General features: G+C 38.9%; 1 protein-coding gene across 2 annotated transcripts; it reads right to left on the bottom strand.

Annotated features, from left to right (window-relative positions):
- Positions 1-8,598: 8,598 nt before the first annotated feature.
- On the bottom strand, positions 8,599-19,993 carry LOC121864272 (replication protein A 70 kDa DNA-binding subunit-like). 2 transcript variants are annotated; one of them, XM_042363362.1, is made up of 6 exons: positions 19,844-19,993; positions 16,104-16,151; positions 15,120-15,308; positions 14,221-14,386; positions 11,570-11,693; positions 8,599-8,780 (listed from the first exon to the last, which is right to left on the bottom strand). In XM_042363362.1, exons 1-6 carry the CDS (start codon positions 19,871-19,873, stop codon positions 8,603-8,605), a joined length of 735 nt encoding a protein of 244 aa, XP_042219296.1. In that variant the 5' UTR covers positions 19,874-19,993; the 3' UTR covers positions 8,599-8,602. The 2 variants fall into 2 exon arrangements, with proteins under 2 accessions (XP_042219296.1, XP_042219304.1); XM_042363370.1 differs by having other exon boundaries at positions 11,570-11,666.
- Between the last annotated feature and the right edge of the window lie 1,150 nt (positions 19,994-21,143).

Below are 21,143 nucleotides of genomic sequence, written 5' to 3'. Positions count from 1 at the left end.
TGGGTCGGCCATGGTCCCAACCTCTCCCCCACCTTCCTCCCTACCAGAGAAATGTTGGGTGAAAATACTAGATTTTAACTTTTAGTAATAAATAATACCTCAGACTGTTAATAATATAATTGACACTTCTGGATTCCTTGCAGGTCACGGAATATTTTGAATGTAAACTTCATATATTTTGTACAAAAATAAAATATTGGCTTTGTGTAAACCAAATTATTACATTAGATCTAAAATTTGTATGTCTAATGCAAATCCAATTTATGTTTATATTCAAAATGATCATCATATTGTGAGAATTCCAGCAATATAAATTATATTCTGGCCAGGTAATTTGTATGAATTTTATGAGCTAAAAAAATATATATACAGTGAGGTATGCTATAACTAACGGATCCTACTACTGAATATTCCTATAACTAATCTGTTTTACCTATAAAATTGAGAATGCTATAATCTAACGAAACTCCTACAACGTAACAATAATTTAAATTTTTTTTTTAATTTATTGTTTTATTATTACAAATATTAATGATATCTTTATTTCAGGGTATAGATGCATAATTATGCACTTTTTACAATTTTTACAATTTTATATATTTTCAGTGTTAAGTGGTTGTATTTGGGGGCCTGGAACGGATTAATCCTATAACAAAGCTAATGCTATAACAAACAAGGTTCTAGAACCAATAGGATTCGTTTTACATACCCCACTGTAAATAATCTTAACCAAAGATATGAGTAGATGCACCGGAAAGTGAAAGTCCGGTTCTGGCAAGGTACCCATAAATGAGAAATCACGAAAGTGAAACCGTAAAGCGTAATACTGTGTATATATATTGTATAAACTTTTTCTTCAAATAATTAATCAGTACTTTCCATACAAAATAATATAAATACTGTATATATTGTCAAATCTCTTTCATATTCTTTACTGTATAGTGTATACAATGAATACTTCTTCATACTTGATGAACATACATAGATCCTCGGTTAAGCAATTACTTTCCACAAGATTCTTCACTTCAGTTAACGAAAGCAAACCTCGTTAACTAATTCCTCCCAGCATGTTTTCGCCTGCTTTTGGCTGCCCACCAGCTGTATTATTAGTCTGCCAATACAGTAATCGGTTTAAGGGCTTAAATTCCTTACCATTTTAGTAAATATCAAGAGGGTTGTACTATTCAATAATTTTAAAAGTTTTATATTAAATTTTAGTCATTTTAACAATTATTGAACATAATTGAAGTACAGGAAACTAGTTTTTGTGTGCCAAACAGCCACTCAACACACCAAGCTTGACATCAGTTTGTTTGCCAGTTCAGAGGAAGAAACATCTTGTTTGAGACTTCAAAATAAACGCTTTTTTTTCTGTGTTTCCAGTCAAATTTTGGTCATTTTGAAATATATTTTACATATTGATAACATATAGTGCAGTACAGTGTTGATTTAAAAGAAAATAATCTTGAATTACATCAAGTGAACTAAAATTTTATGGCTGAAATGGCAGCATGAGGACTTCTTCCACCCTATGCCTTCTCTTCCCTCTCTCCACCCCCATTCTAATTCCCATCATCATCAGCCAGAGTCTTCACATGCACACCTCAGTAAGTGTACTTTACTGCATTTATTTTTAGTTTGTATGTAATTTTCGGTGAGCTGGAACCACTACCCAAAACCCATTGAAACAATGGTTTCGTTAACGAAAGCAACCTTTTGGAACGAATTGTGCTCATTAACCGAGGGACCACTGTACAAGCATCCTCTCTATTGTGTTAGGTTTCTTGAAAACCATTCGGTGATCCTATTTTCAGACAATAAGAGGTTGATATGTGTCTTCCATGATGCAAAATAAAAGCACTGACTAAGAGGGGTTAAGAATGCCATATAATGGCTGCTCAGCTGATTACAGCGCATCACCCAGTGACATCAAACCACCCAGTTTAAATCAGGCCTTAAAACAAAGAGCATCTGTCAACATGGATAGCAGTGAAGAGTGCATCATGTCAGCGGAGGGCATGAAAGCGTATCACCTGTTTGTGCGGATAGCAGTTTAAATTTTAAATCTGTTGACCATAACCGCCAGCTTCACCAATGAACATTGCAATCTCATCCAAAATTCTTTTAAAATCTGCAGACATGCTTTTTAAATGTTTCTTTGCCTCCTCTGCTGCTGACCTCACAGACTCACAGGTTTGTTTAAGTTGAGCCATTGATCTGCTTTAGTTTGGCTGTGTGCAGTTCCCCTGTAGTCGGTTATCAACTGCATTGTAGTACTCCTCTCTCTCCAGTGGTGTTTCTCTTCTTTCCTCTTCTGGTAGTGTTCAAGGGTGAGGGATGTGGTGTGTCACTAACAAGGGAATGAGAAAAGGGCCATGTGACGTTCAGGCGACACTGAACTTGACACAGGAGCTGACGAGGAAGCATGCTGGCCTGTTCGAGGCTGAGGAGCTGTGAGCAGCCTGAAGAACTTGGCATTGGTTCTGCTGGTAGGGAATCTGGTAAATGTGGGGCTGGTTCTGCTGGTAGGGAATCTAATTACACTGCAATGTATCTAAACCCCAACTCTGAGTCTTGTAAGCAAACTTTAGAGGAAGTGCATATCTGGTACTACAGTGAACCCTCGCTTCTTGGTTTTCACTTCTGGCGTTTCTACATTTACGGCGGTGCCACCCAGAACCGGAACATTCTCTTGTGAGTGCATCTACTCATATCTGTAGGGTGAAGTATAATTTTGTTATTTAGCTCATAAAATTCATACATTTCCGGCCAGAATATAATTTTACTGGAATTCTTACAATTTGATGATCATTTGAATATAAGCATCATAGATTTTGCATTAGACATACAAATTTTAGATCTAATGCAAGTATTTTGTTTACTCTGAGCAAATATGTTATCTTTTGTGCAAAATATATGGCGTGTATATTCAAATATTCCTGGTCTTGCAAGGAATCCAGCAATGTCAATTATATTATCCTAACTTTAGTCTGAGGTATTATTTATTACTAAAAATGTAAATATACTGTTATAACACAATCATTTCTCTGGTAGGGAGGGAAGGTGGGGGTGAGGTAGGGAGGGAGGGAGGGACCCAGGGAGCAGGTGGGGAAGGAGGTGGGTATTTTGATTGACAGATAGTATTTGGGTAAGTATATTTTGTTTATTTATTGAAGATATTGTGTAATGAGTGATTGTCAGACCAAACCTTCAACCAAGTGTGCGCGTAACGGCAAGTACGGTGCAGGCCTACGTGGGTACCACCACATTCAGGTTGACACACACACCTCAGGTAAAGCCAGGGACTGAGCCTACGCCATGTGGCGTGGTGACTTCTAACCCGCACCTAGCAAGACACCTGGCCAGGACCACACCACACGGCTATCTGCGTCAAACCAGTTTAGTGTTGTTGTTGAGAGTCAAAAGCCGGCTGGGCAACCCCATATAAAAACCCTACAGTCGTCACGAACCACTTTCGATTATCGTGTATCATTCTGATTCTCAACCTGGTTGCTGTCATCCCCCCTCCCGTTCAGTTAGTCTTTCATTCACTAAAGCAGAGTCATGCGTCCCCTCCCCAGGTGGGAGGGAGACACTCCCGACCAGACCAGACCCGCGACATCGCCAGCTAAAGCGAACTCTCCCATGGGAGGCAGCAACCAGCACTCTGGAGCCTACGTCAGGGGTACCGCGTGGTCTTGTCAAACGTCCTGAGGTGGGAGTTACCTGCACTGTAAGGGAAGTGTATTCATTCCGGGTGTGTCCGAGAGTCAGTGTCAAGTAACGATAAAGCATAATGTGTTAGTACCCGATATAATAGTGATATTAATGTGTCCACACGTCATTGAGTGAAGTAATAAATAGTTGTATCAAGAGGTGTTTAACAAATTTGTCCCACCCAAGTGATATATGTGATATTGACATCTACAGAGATAAGATAAGCGTAGTGGCGGCTGTGCAAAATAACATCAGGCCCGCTACCAAGTTTCCTATCTTTACATTCCTACTCTCTATGCTTCTACTATATGTAATTCTCTTCTTGTGAGATTTGTCTCAATTATATTGGTGGTAGCGAACTATGAAGTTAACCCGCCCCCTAGTCCCTTGTTGTTGGTAACAGTGTGCTTCGCGTAAACCCATGCCTCCTGGTAGCCGCTTTTACCAATACCGTTAGTTCAAGAAATTGGTGATAAGAAGAAGTTCTATAACGTGGTAGGGTGAAAAAGTCATCCTGAGTGTGTATCACCGTTACAGCTCAAGTAAATGTCTCTTGTGTGGTGGTGGCAATGCTGAACTTTTAATAAAAGAAATATGTTCCAATTCTTAACGTAATTTCTCAGTGTCACCGCTACTATGGCATTCTCAATGCTTAAGTGCAGTTTGAGTTGTTGAGTCAGTGTTAAATGTAGCCATTATTGTTGTTTCAGTAAGCGGGGTGTCTGGCTGCTAACTGTTATAACTTAACTGTCTTTAACCTACATCCTCTCCCCTGTCCTAAATCGCCCCTCACCCTCCTTACCTTCATCACATCCTGCCCCGCCCCTCGTTCGTGCCCTCCCGCCCATGACCTCGGCCTGGCGATCAACCCGCCTCGGCTCCTCCCCACCTCACCATAAGCACCAGCCTGGCCTGGGCCCTAGCCAGCCTCGCCTCGCCCAGTGCCGCCCGCCCGCCTCCGCCCACCCGCTCGTGTGACCTCCGCGTCCTTCTGACTCGCCCCACGCCTGCTTGACCCACACTAATCCCCGTCTTTGTCCCTTAAGCTGTGTGTTGATGATGGTTAATATAAAAATAATATTCGCGATGAATGCAGAGCTTCACTCAGTATTTTATGCTATTATGATTTGTGATGTACTCTTTGTGCGCGTGATAAATGATATTCAGTGTAGTCTTGTGAGCTCACTCCCCGACCCTGCCTGATGAGAACATTGTATGCATTGTGAGCCGTAGTTGCCAAACATTGGCGTGAAGTAGAAAATAAACTTTTTTGCGAATGCACTTCAACTGATCCATCATCACTTTAGGATTGTTTTTCTCTGTCAATGTCCTCCACAGTACCACCATAGCCAGCGGACGTCCAACCACAGTACATACGAGCAGAGAGAAGAACCAGCATAACAGTGGCAGGCGTGATGAATGCAGGCGTGATGAGCCAGCAGGAAACCCACCACACTGCGCCCACTTCTTTCAAGTCCTCCTTGGTCTGGGATTAAGGAAATTTTATATTTTTCACTAAGAAGTTAAGGAGTGTGAATGGATCGCCACCTTGAACCCTGGTGAGCCCAGCCAGGAGGATTCACCACTGTGGAAGGTGTAAAGACAGGACGGTCTTTGGTCTCGCCGACACTCACGTGCGGAGAGGCGAGCCTGGTCACGGGAACCTGCCCACAGTCATCTAAGAGCGACAGCCCAAGCAGTGAACCGGCCTTCATCCGGCGGGAGGCGGCAACAGATGAACAGAAAAAATAGATCTGGAATATGTTGAAATGATGATGTTGCGGAAGAAATACAGATGGAGCAAGAAATTCATCTCTGGAATATGAAAATAATTATTATAAGCATGAATGAACACTAAAATTAGTCTGGAATATGAAAATAGTGATGTACTAAGAAAAAGAATGGAACAGAAAATTCATCTAGAAGGCGTTGATTACGTTGATTGAAAATGAGGCTCTGGCGTGGGAAGAGCGCCCAGATGGGACAGAAAACTAGATCTGTGGAATAGTACTAGAAACCGGGAGGAAGGTGAAGAGTCAGAGGTGGAGAAACGACCTACAAGGTCGCGGTATATGAAGAAAAGAAGACAGAAGATGTGCATATCATGAAAGACAGAAAGGAGATGGGCAATCCTGACATCACAAGAAAGTCGTTGATGAAGGACCGGCTTAAATACAACTTAACTGAGCTGCATGCATCTATTTTCGAATACCAGCTGGATGGAAGAAGCATTGAGCAATGCGGACCAGGTTGTGTACTGATGTTGTTGATTAACATAATAAAAGATATCCATGCCTAATATGTGATAGAACATTTTTGTGTGCACCTAAACCCCGACTTACGACGGGGTTCGAGACTAAATCAGGTCGTAGAGTCGATATGGTCTATTAAGTCAAATATAGATATAAAAATTTTTTTTAATAAAATCTAATGAAATACAATATGAATAAATGAATGGTTAATTGATATGTAAATAATAAGAATGGATACAGTGTGACTGAACGCTTGGCAGCCGCTATCTTAAGTCTTCTTCTATTATGGAGACTACATTAACTGGGCTATTCGGTATAAAAATTAAAAATTTTTTTATCTAGGGCAGGTCGTGGGTCCAATTCGTAATCCAGCCAGTCTCATAAGTCAAGGTCTGGGTGTATTTTGAAGTATTTTTCTCTTGTTTTGAGCCCGATGTTTTACTACAAGAATGTCTTTTTTTAGTCTCCTTTTTCAATGAGTTGTTTTAGTCAATGTGCAGACCGCAGAAAACACGATGTTGTGCTTCATATTAGAATGATTATTATTTGACATGGGGACTGATAAAGAAATATATTACCTGTTATTAGGTTGTAGAATGTGATTTACCAGTTTTGCCTCATATATACTACACTATGAAGATTTTTTCATTCTATATTTCCACTTACTGTGTTTCCTTACTGCTCCTGTTTGGCTTTTGATCTTGTGTTGGGAGGAGGTATAGTGAGCTGTCAAAGTCAAACTAGCAGTAGAAAAAAACATACACCTATAATTGTTTTATTGTGTGTAGAGATTTATCATTATACTTGAGGGATTATCATGACACCACTGCACGTGTTTTTCTCTACCATCTTGGCATCAGTCTCTGTATTAAAACTTTGAATCTTGGCAGGAGGTGTAATAGTAGATTTATTAGAACCTGACCCAGAGGAGTATGCTAGCATACTTAACAACAAGTACAATCACCGAACCTGAGTAGTACCACATTCCGGTTGGCTACACCTCAGGTGGGCCAGGGACCTCGCCGCCCCCAATGGCGGGCCTACAACACGCACCTAGCCAGACACACCTGGCCAGGACCACCACCCTGCTGGCTATCTCTAGATCAGAAACCAGTTTGGTGTTAATTGTTGAAGGTCAACGCTGGGCAAACCCCATATAAAAGGCCTACAGTCCGTCCACGGGCACTGGAATTATCATTATCATTCTGGTCATACTGGGATTCTCAGCCTGGTTGCTGTCATCCCCTCCCGTTAAGTGCGTCTGCTGGGTTCACTAAGCAGAGTCACGCAATCCCCTCCAAAAATTAAGGAAGAGACCTCCCGACAAGACCAACACTCGCCAAATAACGAACTCTCCCGCAGGAAGGCCGCCCGGCTGGCCCTCTCCCACTGGGCCTACGTCAGGGTACACGTGAGTCTTGTCAGAACGTCCTAGGGTGAGTTACCTACTGTGGGAAGTGTATTCATTCAGGTGTGTCCGAGAGTCAGTGTCAAGTAACGTAAAGCATAATGTGTTAGTACCCCGATATAATAGTGATATTAATGTGTCCATGTCATTGAGTGAAGTAATAAATAGTTGTATCAAGAGGTGTTTAACAAGTTGTCCCTTTAAGAAGTGATATATGTGTATTGACATACGAGATAAGATAAGCGTAGTGACGCTGTGCAAATAACATCCAGGCCACGCTACCAAGTTTCCTATCTTTACATTCCTACTCTCTATACTTCCTACCTATATATGTAATTCTCTTCTTGTGAGATTTGTCTCATTATATTTGTTTCAGCTCATAAAATTCATACAAATTACCCGGCCAGAATATAATTTACATTGCTGGAATTCTTACAATTTGATGATCATTTTGAAAATAAACATCATAGATTTTGCATTAGACATACAAATTTTAGATCTAACCTAAGTATTTTGTTTACTCTGAGTAAATATGTTATCTTCTGTGCAAAATATATTACATTTATATTCAAAATATTCCTGGTCTTACAAGGAATCCAGCAATGTCAATTATATTATCCTAACTTTAGTTTGAGGTATTATTTATTACTATACCTTAAAATCTAGTGTCTTCCCCCAATCATTTCTCAGAGAGGGAAGAGCCAGCGAGTGTGAGAAGAGGGGGAGGGAGTCGAGTCCATTATTTGAATGGACATTAACTTGGCGACTGTATTCCTCTATTTCTCTTAAATATTAATTGTGTGCGTGTACCATCATAAAATTAAGATGTTATTTTTACTAGAACATAGGTATTGTGTCGGAAAAAGTGGAGTTTGGGGGTCGGCCCGGTCTCTATTTCAATTAATCCCATATGTTATGTTGTTCACTTAACGCGTTTCTCACTTTACGCGGGCTGCCGTGGGTTCAATTGACCGCGTAAATTGAGGGTTCAATGTATTTATCAACACAATCAATTACTGTATTTCAATATATGTAATCTCCAATAATGTAATAGACATCTTTTTATTACAACTGCTTTTACAAATACCTGTACCATATCTTACTTAACTCACAATCCCTTCATTATGGGGATGCCAATTTTAATATTCAATTCAGTTCAGGACACGTGTATGCAAGGGTTTGTGTGTTTTATTTACATTTTTACATAAAAATTACAATACATAATCTAATAATTTTTATTGGTATCACACATATACAAGACAAATTTTAATCTCGTACCTATGGCAGCCTCAAGCCCCTCTTTCACTTTCTGAACAGCAGCTGTGGCCAATATATCGTACTCGGGTGGGCTAGGTGGTACACTCTCTCCAATGCCTGACTTCTTCTTCACGTGGATATTGACCCTTTAACATTGAAAATAACTTATAAATTGGCCCCTTCAATAAAAATGGAATAAATTTTTTGGATTGTCTGAAAATTCCCCACCCCCTCAAGCTTATTTCACCTAAAGATTATCCACCTTAATGGTAACCCAACCTCATAACCCAAATAATGTTAGGGTGATTAATCCGAGGTGAAATAAGCTGGTGGGTAGAATCTTCAAGTGATCCAAATTAATTATGAAAGGCAAACTGATCTAATCTAAGCCATTAGTCATGAATTGTTCCAAAGGAAAAAATTCAATATCACATAATTTTCTAATAACATCACAGTACTGTATTGTGGTTTATACACATATATGGCTGAATGCATAATACCATTAAAAACAACATTTAAAACATTTATGAAACATCACTACAGTATAATATTTTCCTTTTGTATTCCATGTGTTCTATTGAAATACTGTATAGTGGTTGAAAATATAGTTAATTTAATCACGATGGAAAGGGCGAACTATATATCAAAACAGGACTAAGAAAACAAAAGTGCAGAGAATAACACACATACAGTAGTACCCCGCTTAACGCGGTTAATTGAACCCACAGGGTATCGCGTTAAGTGAAAACCGCGTTAAGTGAACAACAGAACATATGGGATTAATTCCAATAGAGACTGGCCCGACCCCCAAACTCCACTTTTTGACGACACACAACTATGTTGTAGTAAAAATTTTATCTTAACTTTATGATGGTATGCACACACAATTAATAATTAAGAGAAATATCAATAATATTAGGTTTTTTAACACTTGCATTAGTAGAAAAGATGGCTGGGCACACGGGGATGGGGGTTGGTTCCGAGGCAGAGGGCAGATTATTGGCCCTCACCTGTATCACTTGTATCAATTGTATCACTATCCACCACAGAGGCTTGCAGGGCCTCTTTGTCAAACCCCTCAAAGGCCATATCCTCACTATAATTATCACTATCACTGACTTGGGCCGGCTGTGGTGGGTGGCGGGTGAAGAACTCGGTAATGTTTTGATGACTGGGCGACCTTGTGCGCATCGTGCCCGCGCCGCTTCCCGCGTATATGATGAAAAATTCCGCGTTAAGTGAAAGTTCAGCTCTGGCGAGGCACCGCGTATATGATAAAACGCGTTAAGTGAAACCGCGTTAGGCGGGGTAATACTGTACTTACTTTACAGATATGTTCCCATGCTTCCTTCAGTTGAGCGATGGACCTTGGCTACAGATATGGATACGCAGCATTAAATTTGCTCTGTAGATTGGAGTAATGCTTGCACAGTCTCAAGGTTTACCCCGAATATCTGCACTGTGCTCAGAAATGATGGTTTTTTGCTGCTCGTTGGTGAGATGCACCGCTCTTTCCGTTTCCCTAATTACTGTTTGCTTACAAATTCGGACTGCTGATAGCGTCATCTCCAGGTTGCAGGGCTACCAACCCTCTCAAATAAAGGAATGCATGCGGGGTCGTCCCCATCACACAACACAATCATTAGAAAGAACCAAATAGCTATGCCGAGTCGGCCACAAACAAGTGAAGAAGTGTTTGGAGCCGTCCTGACAGTTTAAGTTTGAAAAAATGGACCAAGTTAGACACAAACACTGGCTTATATGATACATTAATCAATACAGTTGTACCCCACTTAACGCGGTCAATTGAACCCAGAGGGTCCCGCGTTAAGTGAACAACAGAACATATGGGATTAATTCCAATAGAAACCGGCCCGACCCCCAAACTCCACTTTTTGAAGGCACATACCTATGTTGTAGTAAAAATAACATCTTAATTTTATGATGGTACATGCACACAATTAATACTTAAGAGAAATAAAGAAATACAGTCGCCAAGTTAATGTCCATTCAAATAATGGACTCAACTCCCTCCCCTCTCAGAGAAATTTTTGGGGGAAAACCACTAAATTTTAATAAATAATACCTCAAACTAAAGTTAGGATAATACAATTGACATTGCTGGATTCCTTGTAAGACCAGGAATATTTTGAATATAAATGTCATATATTTTGCACAAAAGATAACATAGTTACCTAGAGAAAAATTTTTATCTAAAATTTGTATGTTTAATGCAAAATATATGATGTTTATATTCAAAATGATCACCAAATTATAAGAATTCCAGCAATGTAAATTATATTCTGACCGGGTAATTTGTATGAATTTTATGAGCTAAAACAAATATCTTCAGTTAATAAAAAAAAAAATAATTCTTCACCGGGTAACAGATGGTCGGTCGGTCCCTCCCTCCCCCCCACCCCCCACCAACCGTCCCAAGGAGATGTGTGGGATAACCACTAAATTTTAATAAATAATACCTCAAACTAAAGTTAGGATAATATAATTGACATTGCTGGATTCCTTGTAAGACCAGGAATATTTTGAATATAAATGTCATATATTTTGCACAAAAGATAACATAGTTACTCTGAGAAAAAATTTTATCTAAAATTTGTATGTCTAATGCAAAATATATGATGTTTATATTCAAAATGATCACCAAATTATAAGAATTCCAGCAATGTAAATTATATTCTGGCCGGGTAATTTGTATGAATTTTATGAGCTAAAACAGGCAGTCAGGCAGGGTGGCGGGTGGGGCAAATCTAAAAATAGCGTCTCGAGCCGGACACTCACCGCGTATATGTGGAAAAAATCCGTGTTAAGTGAAAGTTCAGCTCTGGCGAGGCACCGCGTATATGATAAAACGCGTTAAGTGAAACCGCGTTAGGCGGGGTAATACTGTATACTCTGAGCACTTGTTCATACTTACTTATTCTGACATGGTGTGAGGGAACAAATGGGATGAACATTTCCACCTGTTGGAGATTTTGAAGGTGAGATTCCCTGCTTGAATGGGTTGTGATCTCCTAAGAGATTACGTTGAGGGGTGCCACCTGTAAATGTGTCCACATCAGGTTAAATTATTATGATTCTTTTAACACTAAAATCAATAGTGAAAAAAACAACCATAAAAAATGTAGGAATAAGAAAACAAAACTGAGAAGATCACTTAAAATGTAACCTTACAAAACAAAGAACTTAAAGAAGTAAAGATCAAGAGGAAATATAGGTACAGTAACACTAAAAAGATAGACAATGTCACAATTACATTTTTGGGGCAGAAAACAGGTGAAAATCTCAGAAATAAAATACAGGTCCTTGTTTATTCCTAGAAAATGCCAACTTATATGGAAGTGCCATAACCATGTACAGTACTGTATACCGCACAGGTGTCCATTAAAAAGAGGAGTTATATTCCCAGTCCCAGAGCTTCACTCCCTCATCCACTGGTTTTATTTAGGAAGTGGCCTTGGCTGGCATAAACAGGACTTAAATATTAGTCCAAAGGTCCTAAATTGACTACATACCTGTGAGGAAACCAAGCAGGAGGAAGGAAGCTTGTTAAGGATGTTAAGTTGACAACATGGGAGAAATGTGTCTTGTAGCAAAGATTACTTGTGTGTGACATGTTGCCATACAGGAGCAGGGAGAGGAAGGTGTTTGTTCCAGGGAGGAGTGTGTGGAAAGTGAAATAAAAGAAAGTAAAGGAACATTCTATGCTGAGTAGAGGAGAGTGGAAGCAGCTAGTGACAATGAAAAGGGTAGTGACCGGGAAACATCAAAACATGTTCTGTTAAGTGGCTGGACTAAAGGACCAGTCTGGTGTGTAGTAACAAAGTGGTGGAATGATGAATTGGACACTATTATGTGGAATATGGGTGGTGATAACATGTACTACCTGAAGGCCAAGTGCAAGGCTCAGAACAATTAACAGGATGCATCTGCAGATACTGTAAGCAGAATAGTGTGCTTGCTAGCTGAATGAGGTATATAGAATAGGAAGGCAGATGTTGGGTTGAAACAAGGACAACTGTGTACCATATTTGTCGGCTTGGAAGACGCTGCATCGTGGAAGACGAACCCTGATTTTGGAAATGAAATTCTAAAAAAATAAAAATTTCGTGTTTTAGCCCACCTGGGCACAGGTCACTGACCCACATTGGGGCCTAGGGGGCGAAAATATAATAATAATATTAATAATAATAAAGAAATACAAAAATGAAAAAAAAATATCAAGAGTGAGAAACAATATACTTGTATGTATGTTGTGTTGTCAAAGTAAGAGAAACAATTGAGACCCTGCAGAAAGTCAGATCATCAACCTGGGACTTGGTCACATAGCAGCAGGGTCTACCATTAGACAATACATTATGCTTCCAATATCTTCCCAGATGGTAGTACCTCCTTGTTTGGTACATTAGCTGCCTACTACCTACACCTCTTTGAATATCATCAATTACAATTGCTTATCAGTCGTCATTTTCATCAATTTAAAAAAAATTCTGTATAAGAAGGTGAAATCTTTAATACAGCAGTCATTTTATACACCTAGTCACCTCCACATCTTAGGGGCTGTAGTGTTTACATTCTTTCTCTTGTTTTTGTCGGTATGACAACGAAGAGAAATATTTTCTAACAGTAGAAGGAAAGCAAATGTAAACATGTCTATCAACGTCTATATAAAACAAAAAATCTTTATTTAAAAACAAAATAAAAATAAAAAACAACTCGTTTTTTGCAAAACCAGTGACTGATTGGTTCTACATAATTATAAAACTGAAGAAAATAAGTCCTCCATTGTAGCTGTATTAAAATTAATGTAGAAAAATTAATATGGTTGTTTTAAGTAATGTTATTTAATGTTAATAAATGGAACAATGGAAGTAGCTAACAATTAAGGGTAAAAAAAAGTGAGATCACGTATGTAAGTGAGCACATGTGTAAACATATCATCATTACTCTACATAAGAATATGAAAAAACATTTATTTACTGTTCATATAAATTTTAATTAATGTTTCTGAATTAAAAAAAATTATACCTACCAGTTGTAGTAAAGTTGAAAACATAAGGACAGCCAATGTTGTTGTGTGTGTGTGTGTGTTTTGACTTGGATGACGAAGTTGTATTTAAATTTGGAAGATTTTACAGTCTAAATGGGTATCCAAATATGAGAGCCTACTGTAAATAGGTGTCCAAACATGAGAGCCTACATATAAAGAAACAAACATTCCTGCATTTGAGACCAGCAGACAACCTTTAGCAATTCCTCAATAGATAGCGCTGCCGCACCACTGCCATTAGTAAACAAACCACACAGCAGCAAGGGTTTATTATTTTTTTTTTTTTGCAATACATCAACAATATTAGTTAAATCAATAGTTTTATGGTACTGTATAGAGAATACTTGTAATTGTTAAGTACTGTAATGAGGTAACAATCTTTGTAAGGGGCCGATTTCAAAAACCTCTGCTACAACTCATCGACTTGTGTCCTGGAAGACGCATGGTAATTTTTGAGGTATATTTTTGTCAAAAAAAGTGCGTCTTTTAAGCCGAAAAATACGGTATATATACCGTACCAGTTGCTCTCATGGAAGGTGTGGGCAGGTGGGGTTGTGAGCGCTGCTGCTGCTTCGGCTGCTGTTGAGTTCTAGGTTTGCTGGGATCATAATTCACTGGGTCCCCAAGTTTAAGTCCCACATCCTCACCTGTTCGCTCCAATTTCAACTCAAGAATAATCAGCACCTATAATATAAAGCATCAATGAACATCCTTATTATAAGAGCAAAACTAAACAAGACTCCACAATTAATGTTTATTTTTCCATTCACATACACAAAAATCAAGAGTAACCAATTTACTAACTTAAAACCTTGGCCAAAAATGCAACTCAGAGGTTACCCAAGAGGAGTAAGTTGATACTGTACAGTACCGGAGTGTTTTATACCCAAACAGTGCCACCGACTTACTCACCACAGTACTGTACTGTACACGGTCCTCACTAGATTACTAGTCCAGTATTATGCCAAGTCAAATTTGCAAATACATAAATACATTAATGTGTATTGATATACTGCGCATATATAATTATGTATAGTATTAAATACATTCATGTTCATAGTGTATATATACTGTACTGTACTAAGTTGAAAATTATATTCATACAGTACAAGTAGTACATACATTATATATACTACACAAAAAACATATGATGAAAGACCTACATTATTCACATATTATAATCTCTTCACATTAGGTACTGTAACTAATTCTATTAAAACTACAGCATTTTAATAACTTCAGAATTATTGGAAGGTAAACATAAAATACTGTGCAGGTAAAGTAATACACTTCAGGAATCTAGGGAACAACAGCTCTCACTTAACCATAGTCACTGTACAGTACAGTACTATACGAGTGCGCTAAACTGTACACCCAGTCCATGCAGAGGTAATATAAAACATGTACACGTCCTCACCTTCTTGTTTTCTTGGACAGTTTCACAGACGTAACGATTCATCTGAATGATGCAGTTCTTGGTGATCTCTTCTTTAGTCACTTTACTATTGGGGTGTCTGGCATACATAGCAAAGTTACTTGACCACTCTCCATCTGACACCAGGAGACGGTAGCGTTCTTCAGATTCAGTGGGGAGGCGCTTCATGGACTGTATGGAGTACAACATATATACACTTATGTGGTTCATAAAATATTCGTAAAATTTTTATGTGGTGAAACTGAATTAACAACTAATGTATCCTAACCTAATCTCCCCAAAGTCTTAGGGTGGTTAATCTTTAGGTGATGTATGCAGTGAAACCTACCAAATGTATACTCAGACCATTTCCATAATCTAAACACCCAAAATTTATAACAGAGGGACCAGTCAAACACAGCAACTACCTCTTATAATATGTATTTCAATCACTATTTTTCACCTTGTAGCCACTTCCAGTACTGCAATCTGGATTACACACATTTCAGGTATAGTGAAGCACACACAGTACAGTACTGCAGAACAACAAATATTAGTCCAGGTTGCATATATGACCCATTTATATAAATAAATAATATATCTCATTAGTCCATATAGCACCCAAACTTCAACATACGATAAAGACCTCACTAGCCAGACTCGAACCCTCGACCTCCAGCTGGATTCGGTAAAATGCTACTCCAACCACATAGTTGTCACGGGCAATCCTCGGTGGAGGTTCACGGCGTTGATGGTAGCACGATAGAACAGACTGTGTGAAATATAACAAAGCCTAGGATTGCCTTTGTCGTCCTTATGGCGAGAGGTGGTAGCGATCCCTGGTCACATGCAGAGGTTGAAGGTTTTGAGTCTTGGCTAGTGAGGTCTTGATTGTATAAACAAATAAATAAATAAATATACATGTATAAATAAAATGGCAACTATATGTGATAATGAACTGTAGAGAAAGTAGAGTAACATACTTACCAAGACCTGGAGTATTGGGTTCTCTGGGTGAGCCCCCTCAATGATGTCCTGCAAAAATACACATTTCAGTAGGTATTCATTTAAGTGCAGTACAGGTAACTTAAAGTCATTTAATTACAGGTAATTCTGACTTACTGTATACAAGAATACTGGTGTTGCCTTGCCTCAGTTACAACTACTGTATATAACATACCATGATCTTCTCACCAATACTGTAGGTGTTACAAATGGCATTTTTAGATATGCTTTACTGCATTGGGATCACCTGAAGAATCTCCACCCTAACTTATTTCACCTAAAAATTAACCACCTTAATATTATTTGGGGGAGGTTAGGATAGGATGGTTAGATTAGTGTGGTTAATCTTTAGGTGAAAAAAACTGGTGTGAAGATTCTTCTGGTGAACCTTGTATTACATAGTACAGTACTATAACAGCATCAAAAAATAAATAAAAAATTATGTTTTCAAAATTTTAAGTCCAGATATATTTTGGTAAAACTACATAAGAAATGCAGTAGTACTATAGCGTCACCAGCCTTGACCCATCAGAACAAATGGCGGACAATAAGCAGAAGTAATTAAAGGTACGTGACCAGAAAAATAGCCTCTGCCTATTTTCTAATACAGTACAGTACACACAGGTTGCAGCATAATCTAACTGAGGTTTCTAAGCACATATACAGTATACAGTTTAAGCTGCCTGACTACCACCCGTGGTGGACTTTGTCTTTACCCGGCATACAGATGATTTTTTTTATACACCATACAATTTGTCAGTTTGGGTTTGCAAGATGTGTCTGTTACATCAAACAGCTGATTATTGATGTTTTTCTTACCTTCATTTTTTAACACTCAACAGTTCAATTTCTTTCATTATTTCCACAGATGTTCTTATCATTACATTAAGTATTTTCGAAGAGGCGAATTTTTTTTTGTTTTCTCTATTATCACAAATCGCCTGCAGTGGTCAAGGCATGAAGAACGAGGGAAATTGTGGGGCAAAACACGGTGAAAATTGATCACATGACACTGAAATGATGCTTTACGTGCTTTGTATGCGAAGAAATTATTTATTTACCATAAATATTCCCAAAAAAAAACCTGCCAAGTCACCACGTGCTGTCGTCTGCTCAGTTTGTTTCTAACCGACACGCTCGGCTCGAGTGTACTGTACTCTCACATCCAGAAAAAAATAAGATTACACCATGATGCTTCAACAAAGTTGCTTTCATTGGTACCAGATATCAAAATAAGTACTTTCTATTTAATATGGCGGGGGATCTCCCCCGGCGAGAAAGTTAGGTCACAGCTCAATGTTGAAGAAGCTACAAGTCCAGAAAATTGTGAGGGAAAACTTTTTTGGAGTGAGAGTTGTGAACTGTTGGAACAATCTGCCAGAGAGTGTTGTGACGGCACCGAGTGTGAGCTCTTTCAAGACCAGACTTGACCAACACTGGAGCAGGTTCAGGTACATTCAGGAGCCAATGCACGGTCTGACTAATTACCCAAATGTACCCAAATGTACGAAAATGTAGCCGCAATGAAGTCAAATAATGGTCCTACATGAATAAATCGGACTGCCAACCACTTCTCGACTAGCATTTGGTGTCACAGTCACAAAAAATTGGAAAACTTAATTTAAACTGAGTTAAAAGATCGCGTGCTTGTACCGAGGGAGCGATTAATTACCCAAATGTACCCAAATGTAGTCGCAATGAAGTCAAATGATGGTCCTACAAGCGTAAATCGGGCTGTGAATCACTTCTCGATTATTATTTGGTGTCATAAAGTCACAAAAAATTGGTAAACTTAATTTAATCTGAGATGTGTTAGGTTAGGTTAGGTACATGCAGTCGATCTATTAACTCAGATTAAATTAAATTTACCAATTTTTTGTGACTTCGTGACACCAAATACTAGTCGAGGTGAGGTTAGGTTAGGTTAGGTACATGCACTCGATCTATTAACTCAGATTAAATTAAATTTACCAATTTTTTGTAACTTCGTGACACCGAATACTAGTCGAGAAGTGATTGGCAGTCTGATTTATTCTTGTAGGGCCATCATTTGACTTCATTGCGGCTACATTTGGGTAATTACTTGCTCCCTCGGTACATGTACGCAATCTATTAACTCAGATTAAATTAAGTTTTCCAATGTTTTTTTCCTTTGTGACACCAAATACTGGTCGAGAAGTGATTGGCAGTCAGATTTATTCATGTAGGACCATTATTTGACTTCATTGCGGCTACATTTGGGTACATTTGGGTAATTAGTCGGTCCCGCCAGTACATGCCGAGTACTTGTCAACAGAGAAGTGACCGATCACTTAAAGCCGATTAGTGGTGAAGAGGATAAAAGTAAAAATTTAGGTTAGGTTCTGTTAAGTTCTAGTAAATGTCACATTTAAAATAAGCAGCGTATATTTTGCCGTAACCGGTAAGTTCCTACTAGCGCTATTTTACCGTCAGTGTGCTCTCATTGGCGGGTCCGACTAATTACCCAAATGTACCCAAATATAGCCGGAATGAAGTCAAATAATGGTCCTAGATGAATAAATTGGACTGCCAATCACTTCTCGACTAGTATTTGGTGTCAGAAAGTCACAAAAATTGGTAAACTTAATTTAATCTGAGTTAATAGATCGAGTGCATGTACCTAACCTAACCTAACCTCGACTAGTATTTGGTGTCATGTCAAAAAAATTGGTAAACTTAATTCAATCGGAGTTAATAGATAAGGTGCATGTACCTAACCTAATCTATTCTAATCTAATCTAATCTAACCTAACCTAACACAAGACAACTCATATTAAATTAAGTTTACCAATTTTTGTGACTTTATGACTCCAAATAATAATCGAGAAGTGATTCACAGCCCGAATTACGCTTGTACGACCATCATTTGACTTCATTGCAGCTACATTTGGCTACATTTGGGTAATTCCTCGCTCCGTCGGTACATGCACGCGATCTATTAACTCAGATTGAAGTAAGTTTTCCAGTTTTTTGTGACTTTCTGACACCAAATACTAGTCGAGAAGTGATTAGTAGTCCGTTTTATTCATCTAGGACCATTATTTGACTTCATTCCGGCTATATTTGGGTAATTAGTCGGACGGCTCATTGGCTAATCGTCCATTACCGGCGAACAAGAGAACTATATTTGACCGTGACTAGCGGCATTTGGCATTTATTTCGCTTTGAGTTGATCGCTGTGTAGCTGTAAACATACCTAACCATACTTCTGTTGGGCATGGAAACTTATCATTATAAAAGAGGCGACATTTACTAGAACCTAATAGAACCTAACCAACCAAAGAAACCTACCGAACTTCCTATAGCCAGGGGCCAGACCACCCATCATATTAAATAGAAAGTACTCATCCAATCAAAGCGCACTCACGGTAAAATAGCACTAGTAGGAACTTAACCGGTCACGGCAAAATTTCCACTGCACAATACGTCAAACAAGCCATAACATGAAAAACAAATGATTATCAAACAGGTAAATAATACCCAATCAAAATCATAATTCCTTCAATAAAACATCAAAAGCATACACAAAAGATAATACACACACTAATATCAAAGAAAATACTAAAACACAATAAACGTGGCTTCGGTCTGCTCTAGCTGGGGAAAACAAAACCAACCCTACACAACACCCCTCCACATTTTACCCTTATTTAGCAACCTACAACATTTGATATACCACAACCACATTGATATAAACTTACTGCAATAACTCCTGTACATAGTCCCGTCATCTTGGTTGTAGATTGTGATTATTTGAAGAAGTTATGAGGAAGTACAGCTTGACGTGACTCGCTCCCTATTGTCTTGACCAAGTTTGAAAACTCCTTCTGCTACCGCCCGGGGACCGCTGCCGTGTACAGTATTTCTCAACTCTATGACGTCATTTTTCCTCACATTTTCGTTGGGTATTAATGGACATTAAAAAGCATGGAGTTTAGGTATAACTATTGTAATGTCTTGGCAAAATATAAATATGCACATAAAAAACCCTACAACCATATAATATTATAACATAACATAGGAACATTAAACACTAATTGAACAACAAATATCAAATAGAAGTTAGCATCCTCTGATTTGGTGTAAAATTTATACATCCACCCTGGAATTTCACGGCCTCAGACAAGGCTATAAATGAATTAATAGAGAGTTTGCAGAGCGTTTCTGGATTTTGTTTTCATTAAATTCAATTTAGAAAATAGTCTCTCTGCATCTGCATTGGAAGAGACAATACCTGCAAAGCAAATGTACAAAGGTCCTTAATTGGGAAACACCGTCCTTAAATTCCCCTAGTTTTGTATAAACGTCCACTATGTCACTGCAGTCCTTAATCATGGGTGGTATAGCAATCACATCTAAGTCTCTCCATTGATCATCTAAAACTTGTATACTGCCACTGTATATGCGGGGCACCGCCTTCCCAAAGTCGTATAAGGATGGTGTAGGGGTATCGAGATATTAATGTTGTCTAGCACTCAGGATGGAAAGAAACTCTAATGTGGTTTTCTTGTATAATATAAGTTATATGATAGACAGTCTGGTGCTGGAGGTGCTGTGTGGTGGGGCTGCTCAGTAGAAGACGTTCGGTGAGTAGCGTGTTGAAGGAGGTAGATGTGCAGGAGCTTCGTTAGAGAAGATGTTGCATGTTGCTGGCCTCCTAGTTGAATGAATGCTGGACAGCTAGGAGCTTGCTGGGAGGAGGTGTTGCATGTTCAGGAAGATGGGCCAGAATGAGAGTTGGTTGGTGAGGAAGCTCAGGGAAGGACAGCTGGTGGGTCGCCATGCTCGCCGGCGGGAGCGAGGACCGCCAGGCAGGCGAGGAGGAGCGAGGCAGCCAGGCAGCGGCGGAGGAGGTACGATACGAAGTCTTTAGTTAAGAGGTGAAAGAAGATTATTAGGAGTTGAAGGAAAAGTGGTGAAACTGAAATACAGTAGGAGTAGAAAGAATCTGGGCTCAACCAGATCGCTTCATCTTTCTTATTGGTGTTTTGTCTTTGTTCT

The sequence above is a fragment of the Homarus americanus genome, unplaced genomic scaffold (genome assembly GCF_018991925.1).
Source record: "Homarus americanus isolate GMGI-L3 unplaced genomic scaffold, GMGI_Hamer_2.0 scaffold59578, whole genome shotgun sequence".
Classification (NCBI taxonomy): domain Eukaryota; kingdom Metazoa; phylum Arthropoda; class Malacostraca; order Decapoda; family Nephropidae; genus Homarus; species Homarus americanus.
This window is presented reverse-complemented; position numbering and strand designations above follow the sequence as displayed.